Genomic DNA, 19336 nt, shown 5'->3' with positions numbered 1-19336 from the left:
TCACTGTGAGGCAACAGTGCTAGCCGCACGCCACCATGCTGCCCGCTTTATAATGTCAAATCATTTTATGCATGTGTGGGGAGTGGGGGAGGCGTTGTTTGTGGAGTCCAAATCAATGTCTCACCACATGTCTCTGCTGGTGGAAGTTATTGCATTACTGCTGATAAGGTTGTTCCTTTAAATAGATAACAGCTGCAATTGAGTTGATGTTGACATTTTATTTCTGAGATCAATGAACTCTTGAGCACTTTGTGTAACTTGTACCAGTTTATAGCCAGCCCTGGCCAGCTTATTATGGTCACTATAGCCAGTCAAGTTAATTAACCCACTGTTAAATCGGGACAATTCTATCTGTTGATCTGAGTGGGCAACAGTGAGACAATTCAATTCAATTCAATTCAATTTTTTTTATTTATATAGCGCCAAATCACAACAAACTGTCGCCTCTGTATTATTGTGGGTAAAGACCCTACAATAATACAGAGAAAACCCAACAGTCAAAACGACCCCCTATGAGCAAGCACTTGGCGACAGTGGAAAGGAAAAACTCCCTTTTAACAGGAAGAAACCTCCAGCAGAACCAGGCTCAGGGAGGGGCAGTCATCTGCCGCGACCGGTTGGGCTGAGGGGAGAGAAAGACATGCTGTGGAAGAGAGCCAGAGATTAATATCAATTAATGATTAAATGCAGAGTGGAGTATAAACAAAGTAAATAAGGTGAATGAGAAACAGTGCATTATGTGAACCCCCCAGCAGACTAGGCCTATAGCAGCATAACTAAGGGATGGTTCAGGGTCACCTGATCCAGCCCTAACTATAAGCTTTATCATAAAGGAAAGTTTTAAGCCTAATCTTAAAAATAGAGAGGGTGTCTGTCTCCCGAATCCAAGCTGGAAGCTGGTTCCACAGAAGAGGCGCCTGAAAGCTCAAGGCTCTGCCTCCCATTCTACTCTTAAGTATCCTAGGAACCACAAGTAAGCCAGCAGTCTGAGAGCGAAGTGCTCTGTTGGGGTGATATGGTACTATGAGGTCTTTGAGATAAGATGGTGCCTGATTATTCAAGACCTTGTATGTGAGGAGAAGAACTTTAAATTCTATTCTAGATTTAACAGGGAGGCAATGAAGAGAAGCCAATATGGGAGAAATCTGCTCTCTCTTTCTAGTCCCTGTCAGTACTCTAGCTGCAGCATTTTGGATCAGCTGAAGGCTTTTCAGGGAGCTTTTAGGACAGCCTGATAATAATGAATTACAATAATCCAGCCTAGAAGTAATAAATGCATGAATGAGCTTTTCAGTATCACTCTGAGAAAGGATGTTTCTAATTTTAGAAATATTGCGCAAATGCAAAAAAGCGGTCCTACATATTTGTTTAATATGTGCATTGAAGGACATATCCTGGTCAAAAATGACTCCAAGATTTCTCACAGTGTTACTGTAGGCCAAAGTAATGCCATCCAGAGTAAGTATCTGGTTAGACACCATGTTTCTAAGATTTGTGGGGCCGAGAACAAGAATTTCAGTTTTATCTGAATTTAGAAGCAGGAAATTAGAGGTCATCCAGGCCTTAATGTCTTTAAGACATTCCTGCAGTTTAACTAATTGATGTGTGTCATCTGGCTTCATTGATAGGTAAAGCTGAGTATCATCTGCATAACAATGAAAATTGATGCAGTGCTTTCTAATAATACTGCCTAAGGGAAGCATGTATAATGTAAATAATGGTCCTAGCACAGAACCCTGTGGAACTCCATAATTAACCTTAGTGTGTGAAGAAGACTCCCCATTTACATGAACAAATTGGAGTCTATGAGATAAATATGATTCAAACCACTGCAGTGCAGTACCTTTAATACCTATAGCAAGCTCTAATCTCTGTAATAAAATGTTATGGTCAACAGTATCAAAAGCTGCACTGAGGTCCAACAGGACAAGAACAGAGATGAGTCCACTGTCAGAGGCTGTAAGAAGATCATTTGTAACCTTCACTAATGCTGTTTCTGTACTGTGATGAATTCTGAAACCTGACTGAAACTCTTCAAATAAACCGTTCCTCTGCAGATGATCAGTTAGCTGTTTTACAACTACTCTTTCAAGAATCTTTGAGAGAAAAGGAAGGTTGAAGATTGGCCTATAATTAGCTAAGACAGCTGGGTCAAGTGATGGCTTTTTAAGCAGAGGTTTAATTACAGCCACCTTGAAGGTCTGTGGTACATAGCCAACTAATAAAGACTGATTGATCATTTTTAAGATTGAAGCATCAATAATTGGAAAGACTTCTTTGAACAGTCTAGTAGGAATGGGGTCTAACAAACATGTTGCTGGTTTGGAGGAAGTAACTATTGAAGTTAACTCTGAAAGATCAACTGGAGCAAAAGAGTCAAAACAAATACCAGCAGTGCTGAAAGCAGCCGAACATGAAGAATAATCTTTGAGATGGTTATGAATAATTTTTTCTCGAATGTCTAAAATTTTATTTGTAAAGAAATCCATGAAGTCACTACTAGTTAACGTGAAAGGAATACTCGGCTCTACAGAGCTCTGACTCTTTGTCAGCCTGGCTACAGTGCTGAAAACAAACCTGGGGTTGTTCTTATTTTCTTCAATTAATGATGAATAGTAAGATGTCCTAGCTTTACGGAGGGCTTTTTTATAGAGCAACAAACTCTTTTTCCAGGCTAAATGAGCATCTTCTAATTTAGTGAGACGCCATTTCCTCTCCAGCTTTCGGGTTATCTGCTTTAAGCTGTGCGTTTGTGAATTATACCACGGAGTCAGGCACTTCTGATTTGAAGCTTTCCTTTTCAGAGGAGCCACAGTATCCAAAGTTATACGCAGTGAGGATGTAAAACTATTGACGAGATAATCGACCTCACTGGGAGCAGAGTTTAGGTAGCTGCTCTGCACTGTGTTGGCACATGGCACTGAAGAGCATAACAATGAAGGAATTAGATCCTTAAACTTAGTTACAGCACTTTCAGAAAGACTTCTACTGTAATAAAACGTATTCCCCACTGCTGTGTAATCCATTAAAGTAAATGTAAATGTTACTAAGAAATGATCAGACAGGAGGGGGCTTTCAGGGAATACTGTTAAGTCTTCAGTTTCTATGCCATATGTCAGGACAAGATCCAGAGTATGATTAAAGTGGTGGGTGGGCTCCTTTACATTTTGAGAGAAGCCAAGACAGTAGTTTAGGTTGTGCTGTCCTGTTTATGCCAAGATTATCTACCACACCACACAGCTGATACCTTGAAAGAGATAATAAATATTACTTGCTGATCTCTTCGGAAACACGTGTCATATGTCCAGCATGTGAGCGACCCTGACTATACAATGCATCCTAGCTGAGCTGATAAAAATCTAATCAGGTACGGGTGAGTGTGTATGAGTCAGTATCTGAGGTTAGAAAATGTCCTCACACGTGTGTGGTGACACCTTGTCACGAGGGTGTGAGTCCTTGAAGTACTTAAGAAAACCACAATCTATATAAAGTGTAAAGAAAGCTTTTCTAGCCTGAAATAATGTCACAGCCATAATAAGAACAGAAATTGATCAAAAGAAAAGCTCTGAGGTGAGTTTTTAGAGGCCACTGGCTCATAGACTGAAAACAGCCGCAGGTGCCTGAAGACTAATGGGAAATGAGTTCTCAGTTGTGTGTGCCCAGCGAGAGACAGTGAAAGAGTGTTAACTGCTGCCTCTTTTGTGTGTGTCCATGTGTGTGTGGTGTGTCCCTTCAATGCAGTTTTCCCGCACTCCCTGGAAGTATAATTAAATCTGGCTTTTCCTTTAATGGAAGTCTGTGAAGTGTGGAGAAACTGTGATAGCCCAAAATATCCAATCTTCACAAACAGCTACATGTTGCACACTATTGGAAATGCCTGCTGCTGAGCTCTGCATGTGTCAGTGTATGCAGGTAGTTACTGCAGTGTATAGGATGACATTTAACTATATTAAGCCAAACTAGGATTAGAAAAATGTAGACTCCATTTACATGTCTATTATTATTCCAGCTTAATCAACATTTGTCTGGCTTATGCTGATAAAAAAAGGAATCTCTGTATGTCTGTCTTTCATTTATCTCAACAACAGTTCATTCAGTCTTCTTCAAACTTGGCATGTGTAATCTGGGGACATAAGAAACTGTGCTTAGACGTTTTGATAAGTGTCTAAGGCTGCCACAGTTTGAGGGTCTTGTGAAAAAGGCCAGCAAATTTTCAAAAAGCTGTGGCTCCATGGTTAATACATATGCCTTATGTGTGAAAGCTCTCCAGTTCAATACCAGGAAGAAGCTCAAAACCAGCCTCGGGGGATCACAAGCTAGTGTACTCCTAGTGCCAGTCCCAAGCCCAGATGGGAGGATTGTGTCAGGAAGAGCATCTGGTGGAAAAGTGGCAGCCCCTCGGGCAATAAGAGAGCAGCCAAAAGTATATTTCATTAAGATCCATAGAACTATCAAAGTAGGACATTAATAGGAGCAATGCTGTGCAAAAAATTAGTTGTGTGCAGTATGAATAACATCCAGCCAATGGTTTCAGCAGCTGCTGGTGGTAACATGCCAACAAATGTAAAAATAAACCAAAGGCAATGGAGGAGAGGACTGCTTCATATAAACAATGCTAGATAGAAAATATTTTTAAAGGTTGGCTTTTCATTGGGGAGGAAATGGCTTCAACAAGTTCTTCAATCCTTGTGGATACACCCACAAAATGCCAACAGAACATTTATTTATTCAACGTGTACTTGTATTCAGGTAAGAGCAGCTCAGAAACCTAAACTATATGACTATATTATTTTGGGGGGATATGGTGATGTTATATTATTCCCAGCACAGCTCTGCACAACATGAGGTACCAGTGATTTCCATGGAGCAAAGCTCTGAAGGTGATTCACTTCTACCAGGCTTCTTGATACTTAATTAGAATGACAGAATAATTTCTTCCACACCCTCTAGTGAATAATATGTATGTTGAGCTTAAAGCCACTACAGGCAATCCCATTTTAAAATCAAACGGCTGACTTCACACTTGGATAGTTCGACGGTGTAAACAAGACCATAAAACAGCAGGGTGCACTTCATGCTGTCCTGACAGATTTGAACGCCGATAATCTCTAATTCGGGGGGGGGGGGGGGGGGGTCACTGATAAATCTAACAGTTCACTTCTTATCAGACGGTTCTGGCTAAAAATAGTGAACTTGTTCATTAGCAAACATTTTTCACACTTTTTTTTTCCAGTACTGAGATTCAGAGGACTTAAACAGCAACAGTCACAACATGATAATGAACATGCTAAAACGCCACAGTTGTGCATTTCAGGTGACATCATGTCTGAGGTCAGTGAGAGGGCAGTAAGGTAAGTATAGAGTGTTTTCCCACTCCTCAGCTGTATTGTTATGGTGAGGCCATAACTTGTCTAGAAATAGTGTGTTGAATTACTGCTGTAGATAAAGAGCTGCTGCTGCAGCACAAGGCACAAGATATAGAACTGGTGCAATAAATAAATAAAAATCTAAATAAATAAATGTAAAGTCTGCTCAACCGAGCTAAAGCCAAAAAAGTGCACTGACGCGTGGCTGTAGGTTTTCTACTGCATTTGCTAATAAATTTATAATTTTCTCACATGAAAAAATAATAATAATACATTTTCTTTGCAAAGCACTTACCAAAAACAGCCTTACAAAGTGCTTCCTGCAATGTTAGAGCAGATGTGTTAAAAAACAACACATAATGTGTTAAATATTAACAGCAGCAGCTCAGGGGCAACACATGCCGCGTGAGATCTGACACGTGCAGTTTTGAAAATTTTAAACTAATATTTAAGCTTTTTTTTTTTTTTTTTTGCACGTCGCATTAAAATTCACACGTTACAGGTGTAATGACACATTTTTTTGTGTTATATACACATGCTTTCTTAGAGTGCAGAAACACAGACAGAAGAACAAACTAGGAAATTATAAAAACAATTTCTATATCAATAAAAATAGGGCATGCAAGGCTCAAGTTGAAATAAGAGTATGATATAATGTGGTTCCATTGTAGTTAGAAGAATGTGATGCAGTTATTATATGAAGCAATTATATAATAGCTTTGATACAGCACTGAATATTAATCTTGTGAAACGAATCCAATAAAGAAATAAAGTTATCAAAAACCTCTTATCAGTCACCAAGGATCAAAATGATTCTGTAATATGGGCCAAACTGGTAACAGCACATACTCTACTTGGATACTTAAGAGTAGAATGGGAGGCAGAGCCTTCAGCTTTCAGGCCCCTCTTCTGTGGAACCAGCTCCCAATATGGATTAGAGAGACAGACACCCTCTCTATTTTTAAGATTAGGCTTAAAACTTTCCTTTATGATAGAGCTTACAGTTAGGGCTGGATCAGGTGACCCTGAATCATCCCTTAGTTATGATGCAATAGGTCTGGGCTGCTGGGGGGTTCCTATGATGCACTGAGTGTTTCTTTTCATTCACCTCTTTTTACTCTGTTTACTGTCACTAATTATTATTAATTTCTGACTCTCTTCCACAGCATGTCTTTTGTCCTGTCTCTCTCCCCTCAGCCCCAGCCGGTCACAGCAGATGGCTGCCCCTCCCTGATCCTGGTTCTGCCGGATACTGGAGGTTTTTCCTTCCCACTGTCGCCAAATGCTTGCTCATAGGGGGTCGTTTTGACTGTTGGGTTTTCTCTGTAATTATTGTAGGGTCTTTACCTTACAATATAAAGCACCTGAAGGCAACTGTTTGTTGTGAATTGGCACTTTATAAATAGAACTGAACTGAATTGAACTCTAGCAAAAATCTTACAGTGCAGTGTAAGTATTGCTCAGACCAGACCTGGGCTTGACGAAATCTAGGCTCAAGTAAACAATTTTCAGATTTTAAAAAAAGGAGATATTTCTGGGACAATTAATCCTGAACGGACCTGCAAGTGCAAAACAAAATAACAAAGACATCCCTCTCAGACGCCATTGTTCAGATGTAAACACAAAGGCCACTGAGGTCAGCGTTTATGGCTTCATTTACAAGCCAATGTGCAGTAAAAGACAGAAAAATCATGAACCGATGACTGTGAGGATAATGGTAAAGAAAGGCAACTTTTTTGGAGCAATGAACACTTCTGCACTCAAGTGTGTGGATTTGAAGCTGGAGCCAGGAGTGGCAGGATCATGAAGTGAATGGCTTCACCGAAACAGATTTCCTCCTAAAGGGTTTCTATCTACATCTGTCATGGTCTCTCCACAAGACACTTAGATCAGGCCAGAGCTGTTGACTGTAAAGGCTCTTGCAGGAACTGCTGGAAGACTAAATGGGAGACTGCTAGTTATGTTTTAAAAAATTCATTTTTGAAATTGTATAATATATTTAAAACATGAAGAAATATTACGCCTCTCAATACCAAGAAACATCCCTGTCATGGTAGCACTAGACTGCAGGCTGCCTGTTTTCCATTCTCCAGTTGCTGCTGGTACAGACACATCTTGCCATGGCACCCTGATTTTTTTCTGTCCATTTAATTGTAATTTGCTTGCGATTAATAAATCACCAGCTGGCCTGCAGCTTTCCTCGGTGGAATCCAGCTGCCCACATAAGTCAGGGAATGGTACCAAACTCTATGGCAATCAATCATGATTAAGAGATTTAAATAAAATCCAAATGTCAAACTCATGGTAGCACTAGGGGAAAGTCTGGGGATCATTATGATGCAACTTCAGGGAGATCATCTGCAAATGTCATGGCAGTCCACCTAGTAGCTGTGGAAATATTGCAAGATATGTCTGAAGCATCCCAACTAATTAGAGGTGAATGGGTGGCCATGAGGCCTGGATCTCCAAAGTGTGGTTTTTAACTATACGTTGCAGTATTATGAAGACTTGTTTTCTCTCTCTCTTTCTCTCTCTCGCTCTCTCTCTCTGCTGTAATCAACCTCAAAATAACTGGAGTTGAGGTCAGTTTTACCCAGAACACAAAGAAGGATGTTGGGGAATTCAGTCTATTTAAACAGGATATCTGAAACAATACAAAGCGTTTAGACTTGGCTAAGCGTTTCGCAATTATGTAACAACCTAATTGCAAACATCATCATCGGCTGTCTAGCTTATACTCGGGTGGATTTCTCCTAAAATTGTACCTGCTTTCCACAGCTTGAGTCAAAATGTCTGGAGCGGTGGTCATCGCCCTCACAACTACCACCACCATCATCATTGCTGAGGACGTCGACAGACTCCGAGGTATTTTATCTAGACTGCACTGACCTCTAGTGGATTTTACAAATAATGCAAGTGGCTTCACTCTGGGCTCCTGAGCCAGCCCATACCTGCAGTGTCATGTTAATCATATTAAATGATTTTATCAAGCAGAATATGGGACGTCTAAAACAATATGTAACAGTATATGATGTGCGCCTTTTTTTTCTTCTTTTTTTTGTCTTGACTGACAGATGATACTAAAGCAGTCTTAGTCGAGGTCTCACTTGTTAGCCCTGCCCTGGGACCTGCTTCTCTAAATTCTGTAGCCTGCAGCATTTTTCCGCCTTCGCCGTCGACCGTACACTTCCCTTCCTCGAGTGACTCTTTCCAAAAAACTTTTTCCATCTTCATCAGACAGTGACAAGTAAATCTTTGAGGTTTTACAAGGTTTTGTTCGCAGCACCCATGGGAGAAATGACGGAGCAAAAGAATTTTTCGGAGCTTATTACTCAGATATTGCAAGAGGCGCCAGCTGCCAGGAAGGATCTTGTTGATAACTACAGCAACCTCCTCCGAGTGGCAGATTACTGCGATAACAATTATGTTCAGGTGAGTAACGAGCAGAAAAAAAGGAGCAAAAAAAAAGGGTCAAAACGGTCTTAAGGTAATAAAGTTTTGATTGGTTTGTATTTTGGGGGAAACCAGAAGCTTTTGAAGCATTTATTTTTTTAATAATGCAGGCAGAGGATTCGACCAAGGCTGTTGAAGCGGCCAAGGCTTTGGTCACCCAGGCATTGGCCAGTGTGACCTATCAGATAAACACTGTGGCCAGCTCTGTGCTGAGACTGCTGGATTTACAGGCCAAGCAGATTAAAGACATGGAGTCTTCCGTCAACCTGATGTCACTGGTAAATAACCTTACATTTTTAGAATGCTGCTGGCTGCATATGTGTGGAGCAAGTAAGTGTGCTGTAATGTAAATTTTCTCTTGAAAGCATGATGCTCTCAAGGGAACAAGTGATGCCATTCAGAGTTTTTGCATCTTAACTGAAGCCGTTTCTGCTGTTCTCTGTAGGCTGCAGCTTTCCACTTGGAAAAGGTGGCCAGGAGAGAGATTGGCATGTTCACTACTCCCAAAAACAGGACTTATTCCCAGTCTATGACCCCACCAGCTAAAGGCAGGGAGCCGGAGGAACTCTACTCAAGGGAGCCAATATCATACTCCATACTGGACACCATAGGACACAGTTTTCAGGTAAAGCTAAATCTGATAGGTTTGAAAACAGTCTTCTTTCTTATTAGATTAAGGCTTTATAGAAAAAAAAAATCCTTCTCTTCTGTAGTAGGGTTCCAGTGCCATGTGGCGATATACTATTGCCTTCTTTTTTGACTGTCATTTATCTTCCCTCCGCAGGTCATTGAACCACAGCCCAGAAAAAGAGCAGGAACTACAGACAGCGTACAGACCACTGCAGAGCCCACTTTGTACGTAGACCTTCCTCTTTGTGGCTGGCGTATACTGGTAACACTGACATAATTAAACACGCTATAGTATAGAACAGGGGTGGCCAACTCCAGGCCTTGAGAGCCGGTGTCCTGCAGGTTTTAGATGTGTCCCTGATCCAACACACCTGAATCAAATGGTTGAATTACCTCCTCAGTACGCAGTCAAGTTCTCCAGATTCCTGCTAATGACTTCTATATGTGATTCAGGTGTGTTGGATCAGGGACACATCTAAAACCTGCAGGACACCGGCTCTCAAGGCCTGGAGTTGGCCACCCCTGCTATAGAAATTAATTATTATGATGCTTGTTGCATGTTGGTGGGGTGATTATAGCACTGTCACCTCACAGCAAGAAGGTCCTGGATCCAAATCCAGTCCGGGGCTTTTCTGTATGGAGTTTGTTCTCCTTGTGATTTGTCTTCGGGTACTCGGGTACGGTACTGATTGGTGTCCAGGGTGTACCCCACCTCTTGCCCTGTGACAGTGGGGATGGCCTTCACATTCATTTGCTACCCCCTTAGCCAGATAGTGCCACTATTATACTTTACAGTCATGAGTGGCATTAAGTTTTTCCATATTCCTCTAATTCATTTTTCTCAAATGTGGACTGTTCCATTATGAAAACCGTTTCACTGTCAGGATTTCATGAGTTCTTATTGTGTTTTTTGTCTTGTATACAGATTCAGTCACGGTATCGCTGTGCCATTACCCTCAGTCCCCACCAGCACCAGCCTTGCTCCTCCTCCTCCTGCTTCAGCCAATGTGGACCCCAACCTGCCTGCTCCCCCACCGCCTCCCTCTCTCTCCATGGCCGCTGACCTTCCCCCTCCGCCCACCTTCTCCTCACCCACAGATCTCCCCCCACCTCCCCCTCCACCACCTATCAGCCCGTCAAACAGCATCTTCCCTCTTCCTCCTCCACCTCCTCTTCTATCAGGAGCCCCAACCCCACCTCCCCCTCCACCACCTATCGGCTCATCAGACGGCATCTTCCCTCTTCCTCCTCCACCTCCTCTTCTATCAGGTGCCCCAACCCCACCTCCCCCTCCACCACCTATCAGCTCATCAGACAGCATCTTCCCTCTTCCTCCTCCACCTCCTCTTCTATCAGGAGCCCCGACCCCTCCTCCTCCTCCACCTCCTCTTCGATCAGGAGCCCCGACCCCTCCTCCTCCTCCACCTCCTCTTCGATCAGGAGCCCCGACCCCTCCTCCTCCTCCTCCACCACCTTTCAATACTGGCTCATCTATTATTGCACCACCACCTCCCCCTCCTCCCCCACGACTGTAACATTACAGTTTGTGATTTGTACTTGGTACAATAACTTCTTATATTACTTGCAGTTACTCACAGACTGAAAAAGCACGTGAGAGCAAAATTAGGTATTAAAAAGAAAAAAAAGCTTGAGAGCTTCTAGTGGTTCAAAGTCAGCCTATGTCGAATGGCCAAGTGAGCCTGAAAACATTTTTTTCAGGCACACAAAATCCCATTATGCAAGTAAATTCTGTTGGTACAGAGAGCCGCTGTTCAGATTCCTCCAGCATGTTTCAACAGCACCTCAACTACATTCCTTAAAAACAAGCTGAAACAGGTGTACTTGCTCTCTGCTGTCATCTTATTTCCCCCCCAAATGTGATTTCCTTTCTTTATCACACCTTCATATTGTTACCTCTAATGGCAGTGGACTTTAGCCCAGTACAGATATCAGTATGCTGTGCATAACTGATAATAAATTGCTTTGACGTTGGTTCCAATCTAGGTGAATTCTGCTCCTTAAACGAGTCCATGAGGCTGTAAATTCTCTGTTGTAAGTCAGCCCTCTGCTTAGCCTGCCCATAGTTGAAGGTAAGCCTAATTTTTAGCATGGAAATGTATTAAATTAATCTGTTAGTCTTTGTAATGGATTTTGTTGAGAAGCCTGGTCAAACATGGCTTGTTATTGTGTGTCTTCTAAAATGAAAAAGAAATTGCAGTTGTGTTTCCTTGCTGTCTACTTTCACTATGTTCATACATTAAGTACACATACTGTACGGCTTTAATTTTTTACCGAGGCGTAATGTAAAGTGTCTACTCTGTGTGCGCGACTGTGTTAAATAAAGTTTTAATGCAAATATTAATTAGGTTTACCTTAAAGAGATTCTTTTTTTTTTCCACTGTAGTTTGACAGCTGAACTTTGAACTTTTTGTTAGGCAACCGTTATGTAATGAATGTCTGACTGCATAACAATTATAAAGACAAGTTTATGAAGTTGAAAATGAGATTAATTTTTTTCTGCTTTCTTTTTTTTTTTTTGAGTGACAAGTGCTCTTTTTTTAAACTTTGCTCAGGTTTAAAAAAGAAACTCATGGCCTTTAGTGAGCTGCTGCCTGGGTAAGTATTTCTCAGTGCAAGATTGATATGCCTTTGTGTACACCTCATTTTATTAATTTTTGCCTCTTTTTTTTTCAGGGTCATTTCTGTCTCGATTGTCGCCATCTGTGTGTTCATATTTTGTTGCCTGACTTATAATAGAGAACCAGGACACTTACGTTCATCTAGCTCCAACAGTTCTCTACCTGTATACACGATCCCTGTATTTGAGCAACAGGAGGATGAGGAGGAAATCATTCGCATATATGAATTGTGTTTTCAGTCTTCTTGCAGAGAGCCTCCCGTGTACAGCCCAGGAGATGTCAGCCCACCGCCTCCATATGTGGTACATATTCATGCATTTATGACATTTCATGATGATGATGATGCTCATGTTGTTCACGTGCATAGTTCTCTGAGTGTGTTCTTACTCAAATACACACAAAAAAAAATCAAATATAACAACCACATTGCACTCTCTCTTATCAAATGTCTTCTCTTTTTTCAGCTCGAACCACCACCCTACCTCAACCCACCACCATCGTCCTGCATCAGCCAGTCAGCAGTACCACCACCACCATACATCGCTCCACTATCATCACCTTAACATATTGCCATTTACGCCTTCCTCCATCCGTTACCAGATATGTGCATATATGTAGTCATAAGTTTCATTTGGGACATTCAGTATCTGCTCAAGATTAATCTACATGTTAAAACGCCACATTGTGGGAAGAAGAGTCGTTTACTCACATAGTTGAGTTCAAACTGCAAAATATGTTTTGGTAACAAGTTTTGTCGTTCATCTGTCTCTCTTCCACAGCATGTCTTTTTGTCCCCCTCAACCCCAACCAGACATGGCAGATGGCTGCCCGCCCTTGAGCCTGGTTCTGCCAAAGGTTTCTTCCTGTTAAAAGGGAGTTTTTCCTTCCCACTGTCACCAAGTGCTGCTCATAGGGGGGGGTCGTTTTGATTGCAATAACAATGTAATTACTGTAGGGTCTTACATTACAAAGCATCTTAAGGCGACTGTTTGTTGTGATTTGATGCTATATGAATAAAATTGAATTGAATTGAATTGAATTGAATTGAATTATGATTCTTTTATACAAGTTGCAGCAAATTCAGATTTACAGCAACTGCGAATCTGACCTGAATTCTTTCAAAGGAGGACAGAAGCTTGAGTGACCAACTGAACTAAAACTGCTATAAATAATGTTCCACAGCTGAAAATTGTGACAACTTTGAAAATCTCATTTGCAGTAGATAATATCAAATCTCTGTGTGCAAGGGATGAGGTTGAAAATCAAAATTGGATGCCTGTGACCTTCGGGCCCTCAGGCAGCACTGCATTAAAAGCAGGCACAATTCTTTTGCGGAAATCACTCCATGGGCTCAGAAGGACTTCCAGAAATCACTATTTGAACACAGTTCACCATCCCATCCGCAAATGCAGGTCAAAGCTCTATCATGCAAAGAAGAATGTAGAATATCTTATGGTTTCGTTGCTTCCTCTCTGGGCCAAAGCTCATTTAAAGTGGAAAACTGTTCTGTAGTCAAACAAATCCAAATTGGAATTCTTTTTAGAAAACATGGACACCGCATCATCTGGACTAAAGTGGAGAGGACCATCCAGTTCAAAAGCCTACGGAATGGGCAGCTTGAAACAAAAAAATTAAAAGACAACCCAGGACTGTTGAGCAGCTGGAATCCTCTATCAGGGGCAAAGGGACATTCCTCTCCCAAAAGTCTGGCAGCTGGTCTCCTCAGCTCCCAGATGTTTATGGATTGTTGTTAAAAGAGGGGATGCTGCACAGTGGTAAACATGGCCCTGTCCCAACTTTTTTGAGACATGTTGCTGTCATTAAATTCAAAATGACCTTTTTTTCTTTAAATTATGCATTTTGTCACTTTAAACATTTGATTTGGTTTCTGTGTGTGAATTAAATAAATCATTTCATTCTGTTTTCATTAACTTTTTACCATGTTTTTTGAATTGGGATAAAAGCTGTAATTTATCTTAAATGTAACAATAAACTATTTATAAAGGTTTAAAAATGCTTCTTAATAGTCTTTATGCGACATTTTTAATAAGTTTGTAGGATTACATTTTTCCACGAAAATCGGTGACTGATCAAGTCAAATGAAAATAAATATGTCTTGGCAATGTTTAACTTAGAGTGCTGCAATTTACACTTCATTGCAGAAGTGTAAATTGCACAGACACAGTCAGAGGGTAGCCAGGAGAGAAACTGGCCCTTTCACAACTCCCTAAAACAGGACTCATTCCAAGCTCATCACCCACCAGCTTCTGGCAGGGATCCTGTACTCCACACAGGACACCACTGGATGCTGTTTTCAGGTAAAGCAGATTCTTGGTTGCTTTCACTAATTAAATGTTCTCCGTCCTTTGAATGCATTCCAGAATATTTGAAGACAGCTTGTGTGCAACCAGTCAGCAAAATATTTGGCCTCAGTCAGAATACAGCAATTACAGGCCAATGTCAAAGCTACCCTTCGTGGCAAAACAGTTTCCCTACAAGTTGTCAAAGAGTTGTGACAGAGCAACATTTAGACAGCATCATAGCACTGAGCCTGTGCTTGCTAGAGTCACAATTTATCTTCCACACTTGTAATGTTAGAATCAAGTTCAGCCTTTGATACAGTGAACCAAAAACATATTTGATTGGGAGACTGCAGCTCTTCTTTGGTGTCTCTGGGACTTCTTATCTGACTAATCGTCTGTTTTTTGTTTCTTTTGGTGATCGTGTTGCTCTCCACTCAAGAGTAAAAAGTCATTTAGGGGTATACAGTAGAACGTGTCCTATATGCTACTACTTAGCTAAATTATACAGAGATAAAACATCTCTCAGTTAAAAAAACAAAAAATAAAACACAGACACAACAAACCCCTCTGAGATCACAAATTGTTTAAGCAGTTATTAGGAAATGAATGCCTGCAAATTTTCTGAAATTAGACTGTGTCAGCTTATGGGAAATGACTTCTAAGTATACCTGGGTGTCCTGCGTGACTCAAACCTCACTTGAGGAACACACAAACAAGGTCGCCTCATCCTTCTACTGCCATTTGAGGAGTATTGATAGGATACACTCAATACTGAATTTTAGTGACGCTCTATTATTCATGCTTTGATTTTCTCTCAGAGTATTGCAGTGGTGTTTTAACAGGTATTAATCTAAAATCAATTAGCTTCATTTAAATTACTTAAATTTTTAGCAGGACGGCTTCTTACAAGAACCAACAAAAGTGAGCAATCAGTGAACAGCGTGGCTCCTCAGACAGGAACCTGCTAACTAGTCCCACCTCGTGCCTACAAGCTAAAGGCAAACTGAATGTTTGCTGTGAGGGCATCTGCGTTATGGAATGACTTGCCTGAAGAACTTTGACTTGCTTTTTTTTTTTTTGTATTTTGTTGTATAAACATATTGCACAAAGTATTCATTCTGCCATCCAAACCATTGAATTCAGGAGTTCCAATCACTTCCATCTGACTGCATTGTGCCAAGTGTAAAGTTTGGTGGAGGGGGGATTATAGTGTGGGGTGGTTTTTCAGGAGTTGGGCTCGAACCCTTATTTTCCCTGAAATGCTAATGCTTCATCATACCAAGACATTTTGGACAATTTCATACTTCCAGCTTTGTGGGAAGCATGACTGCACACCAGTGCACAAAGCAGGTCCATAAAGACATGGATGAGCGAGTTTGGTGTGGAAGAACTTGACTGGCCTGCACAGCATCCTGACCTCAACCCTATAGAACACCTTTGGGATGAACTAGAGCAGAGATTGCGAGCCAGACCTTCTCGTCCAACATCAGTGTCTGACCTCACCAGTGCACTTCTGGAAGAATAGTCAAAAATTCCTGTAAACCCTCCTAAACCTTATGGAAAGACTTCCCAGAAGAGCTGAAGCTGCTATAACAGCAAAAGGAGAGCTGAGATCATATTAAACCCTATGGATTAAGAATAGGAAATTCAGATGCATGTGAAGGCAGATGAGTTAATACTTTTGGCAATATAGTGTATTGTGTCTTTGAATGAAACACTTTGTAACTCTTCTATAGTGCTTTACAAATAACTCTATTATTATTTCTGCCATTACATTTTTTGTTTATAAGTAGGAGTTGTCTCTGAAGCCAGAGACTTTAGCGGAACACCAACAACTGTTATTCTACTGCTGGGCGAGAACATCAGCGATCATATGTTGTTTATGTCACTGGTTTCTGGTTAATGAGGTTATAAAACATCTGTTGCTCCCCTAGGAAATTTTGAGTCTAATTTCCTAACAACATATTTAAGATAAATGGCTCCCATCATCCCCCATGATGGGACATCACTTGGTATGTCACAATTCGCCTTTCCTGTATTTAATAGTGCCACATTTCAAGGCACATGTTGTGTTCATTTGATGCCAGCAGACCCCAGCATCCAAATGGACTCCTCTGAACTGCTAAACAAGAGAAAGAGATAGATAGATAGATAGATAGATAGATAGATAGATAGATAGATAGATAGATAGATAGATAGATAGATAGATAGATAGATAGATAGATAGATAGATAGATAGATAGATAGATAGATAGATAGATAGATAGATAGATAGATAGATAGATATTTTATATATGTTCCTATTTGATAATTGTATGTTCAGGATTTATTTTAGGAATATCTTCTTATTGTTGTGTTATTACGTAGAGTGGTATGCTATGATAAATCTGACACATATTGTTTGACTGGCACTTCAAGCATTTATCCCACTTAATGTAATTTATCACACTAAAAGACTGTCTTCAACATAAATGCATTGTTGTTGATTTCAATAAGAAGCACAGAGAAGCACTATCTTTCTTGCAGGAATGCCTGCAGATTGATACAAACTCAGCAATGACAGAGGTACTGAACATCTTTCAATGTGTAAGTTTATCTTATTTCATCAAGAAAGAATCTCTCCATGCACGAAGGGAATTGCTGATAATTTAATATTAAAATGGTGAAAATGTGGTTCCCAGGTTTCCAGTCTTAGTGCTCTCCATAGCTCTTGTTCTCCTCTGCTTCTATATTCATGCAAAAAAGAAAAGAGCAGATTTTGATATCACCATACTGATGCACGACTACATCGATTCTTCAGCACTCCACACAATTTCATCGTCGGAGGCTCAGGCAGAAGTGGACATGCATTATTTTAGACACCCTCCAGTGGATCTCACACCACTATACTCACTGGTGTGTAGGTATTTACCCTCCAGTAGTGCTGTCTCCTTGGAGGTGGCCCCAAGGGTCGTTGACCTATTATTAATCATCTGAGTCATTAAGATGTAAAACAAAGCTAATGTGACCCTTAATGATTTAGGTGATTAATAGTGGTTCAATTGACCCCATAGGCCACTTCCGAGGTGAAATACCTGCAACTCTCCATCAGTTGTTTAAGAACTGAAGTAGCCTCTTAGATGAGAAACAGCTTCACATATTAAAAAGAAGTCCAGTTGCCTCCTTTTCAAGCACTTAACTACTGCACTATTTTTCTAGCAGAAATTTGCTGTGGAAATATTTCTTTACAGCTATTGATGATTATCTTATGAGCTTTATGAACAATTATAAAAGAAAACCTTTAACAAGTGTTCCAGATTTCTCTAAAGAGAAACATTTGTCCATAAGCAAATGATAAGAGTGACCAAAAAAGAAAAAGAAAAAATAAATAAATGCGAGATCTGCTTCCACCTCAGTTTAGGATGTGTTGCTTTGACTTCTTCCTTTCCGTGCAGCCATAAAATCAGTTTAACTCATATCCTACATTGTCTTGAAATGGCTACATTTCTTTAAGAGAAAAACAGTTCTTCAGGCAACACTTTCATTTTTAAATGCTGAAAAATCGACCTCCTCTAAATTAAGAGTGTAAAGGAGATTTATTATCGTTCCCACAGTTCTGACTTTAGGACATCCGAGTTTGCAGATTTATTAGAATAGAGACGAAATGAAATCAATGACAGAACAGCAGTTAAAGTGAACAGCCTTTAGGGTCTTTGTAAAAGTATTTGTTAAATCCCACCCACTGTCTATTCCTATTGGTTAGCCAGACTGTCAATCATTGTTCATTGTTGCAAGTGAGGTTTCGCATCAGCTCTGTCAGGTTCTAACGTGAGTGGTGAATCTATACTGGTCCAAAAAATTAAAGGAACCCTTTTTAATCAGAATTCAGCATCAAGTCAATTAAACTTGTGGGATAGTGATCTTTTCAGTTAAGTAGCAGAGGGGGTTGTTAATCGGTTTCAGCTGCTTTATTGTTAATGAAATCAACAACAGCTGTAAGAAAAGGTCTGGAGAAGCTGTGGAGAATGTTATGCTGCCTGTAACATTGTTCAGCATGTCATTGGTCAGTGATGGTTAGGGGAGTGACGCACAGACCTCTACAGGCTAGGCAATGGCACTCTAACTGCTATTAGGTACCGGGATGAAATCCTTGGACCCTTTCTCAGACCCTGCTCTGGTGAAGTGGGTCCTGGGTTCCTCCTTGTGCACAAAAATGCCTGGTCTCATGTGACGAGAGTATGCAGGCACTTCCTGGAGGATGAAAGAATTGATACCATTGACTGGCCCCCATGCTCGCCTTACCTCAGATGCCCTGGTAAAGATCTTGGAGGAGATCCCCAGAACACCATCCTTCATCTCATTAGGAACATGCCCTGACAGTGTCAGGGCATGCATACAAGCACGTGGGAGCCATACATCATTTTAATTTCCATCAAATGGTGTGGCATTTCATTTCTAATACATCACCCAATCCATATCAGTATAGATATTGAGCAAGATTTGTTTTTCCCATTGAAAATGTGTTTTCAAAGTGTTCCTTTAGTTTTTTCAAGCAGTGTCGTTGGCCAGTACTGCTTAGAACAGATAGGAACCTGTGTGAGTCCATTGAGAAGTAAATTCATGGGTGTTGGTGCTTATTTAGTATTTTGGACTGATGGTTATAATAGTGATAGTGGATGGGCAACAGAACCAAGATGGCAGCTTCCCAGTAGAACCATGTGTTCATGTAACTTGGAGATGTTGATGTTGGCGCCATTTGTGCTTGCCGTTACTGCCAGCATTGGCAAGGAAGACATTATATTCTACGTATATGTTGATATCGGTTGTTCATGCAATTCCAGGTAAATATCTACAATTCAGCAAGACCGATACCTATAGACAGCAAAATGATAGTCTCAATTATTTCAATTTTAATAGATTTTTATAGGGATGTTAAAAGTACAGTGCAGTTATGCACTGTTAAACA

General features: G+C 40.6%; 1 protein-coding gene across 1 annotated transcript; it reads left to right on the top strand.

Moving 5' to 3' along the window:
- Positions 1-8450: 8450 nt before the first annotated feature.
- abi3b (ABI family, member 3b) lies at positions 8451-12972 on the top strand. The gene is made up of 8 exons (XM_030755212.1): positions 8451-8798; positions 8930-9097; positions 9265-9444; positions 9604-9674; positions 10375-11539; positions 12023-12065; positions 12144-12390; positions 12553-12972. The coding sequence occupies exons 1-5, from the start codon at positions 8655-8657 to the stop codon at positions 10982-10984; spliced, it is 1173 nt and encodes a 390-aa protein (XP_030611072.1). The 5' UTR covers positions 8451-8654; the 3' UTR covers positions 10985-11539; positions 12023-12065; positions 12144-12390; positions 12553-12972.
- The last annotated feature ends 6364 nt before the right edge of the window (positions 12973-19336 follow it).

This window comes from Archocentrus centrarchus, chromosome 19, assembly GCF_007364275.1.
Source record: "Archocentrus centrarchus isolate MPI-CPG fArcCen1 chromosome 19, fArcCen1, whole genome shotgun sequence".
In the NCBI taxonomy this organism is placed as follows: Eukaryota; Metazoa; Chordata; class Actinopteri; order Cichliformes; family Cichlidae; genus Archocentrus; species Archocentrus centrarchus.
Note: the sequence above shows the minus strand (reverse complement) of the source record. Positions and strands in the feature narration are given on the sequence as shown.

Excerpts from the sequence above, each read along its gene's own strand:
- abi3b (XM_030755212.1), top strand. The coding sequence starts at position 8,655 with ATGGGAGAAATGACGGAGCAAAAGAATTTTTCGGAGCTTATTACTCAG. Across the intron at positions 8,799-8,929 it reads GCGATAACAATTATGTTCAG|GCAGAGGATTCGACCAAGGC; the intron begins GTGAGTAACGAG and ends TTAATAATGCAG. Across the intron at positions 9,675-10,374 it reads ACCACTGCAGAGCCCACTTT|ATTCAGTCACGGTATCGCTG; the intron begins GTACGTAGACCT and ends TCTTGTATACAG.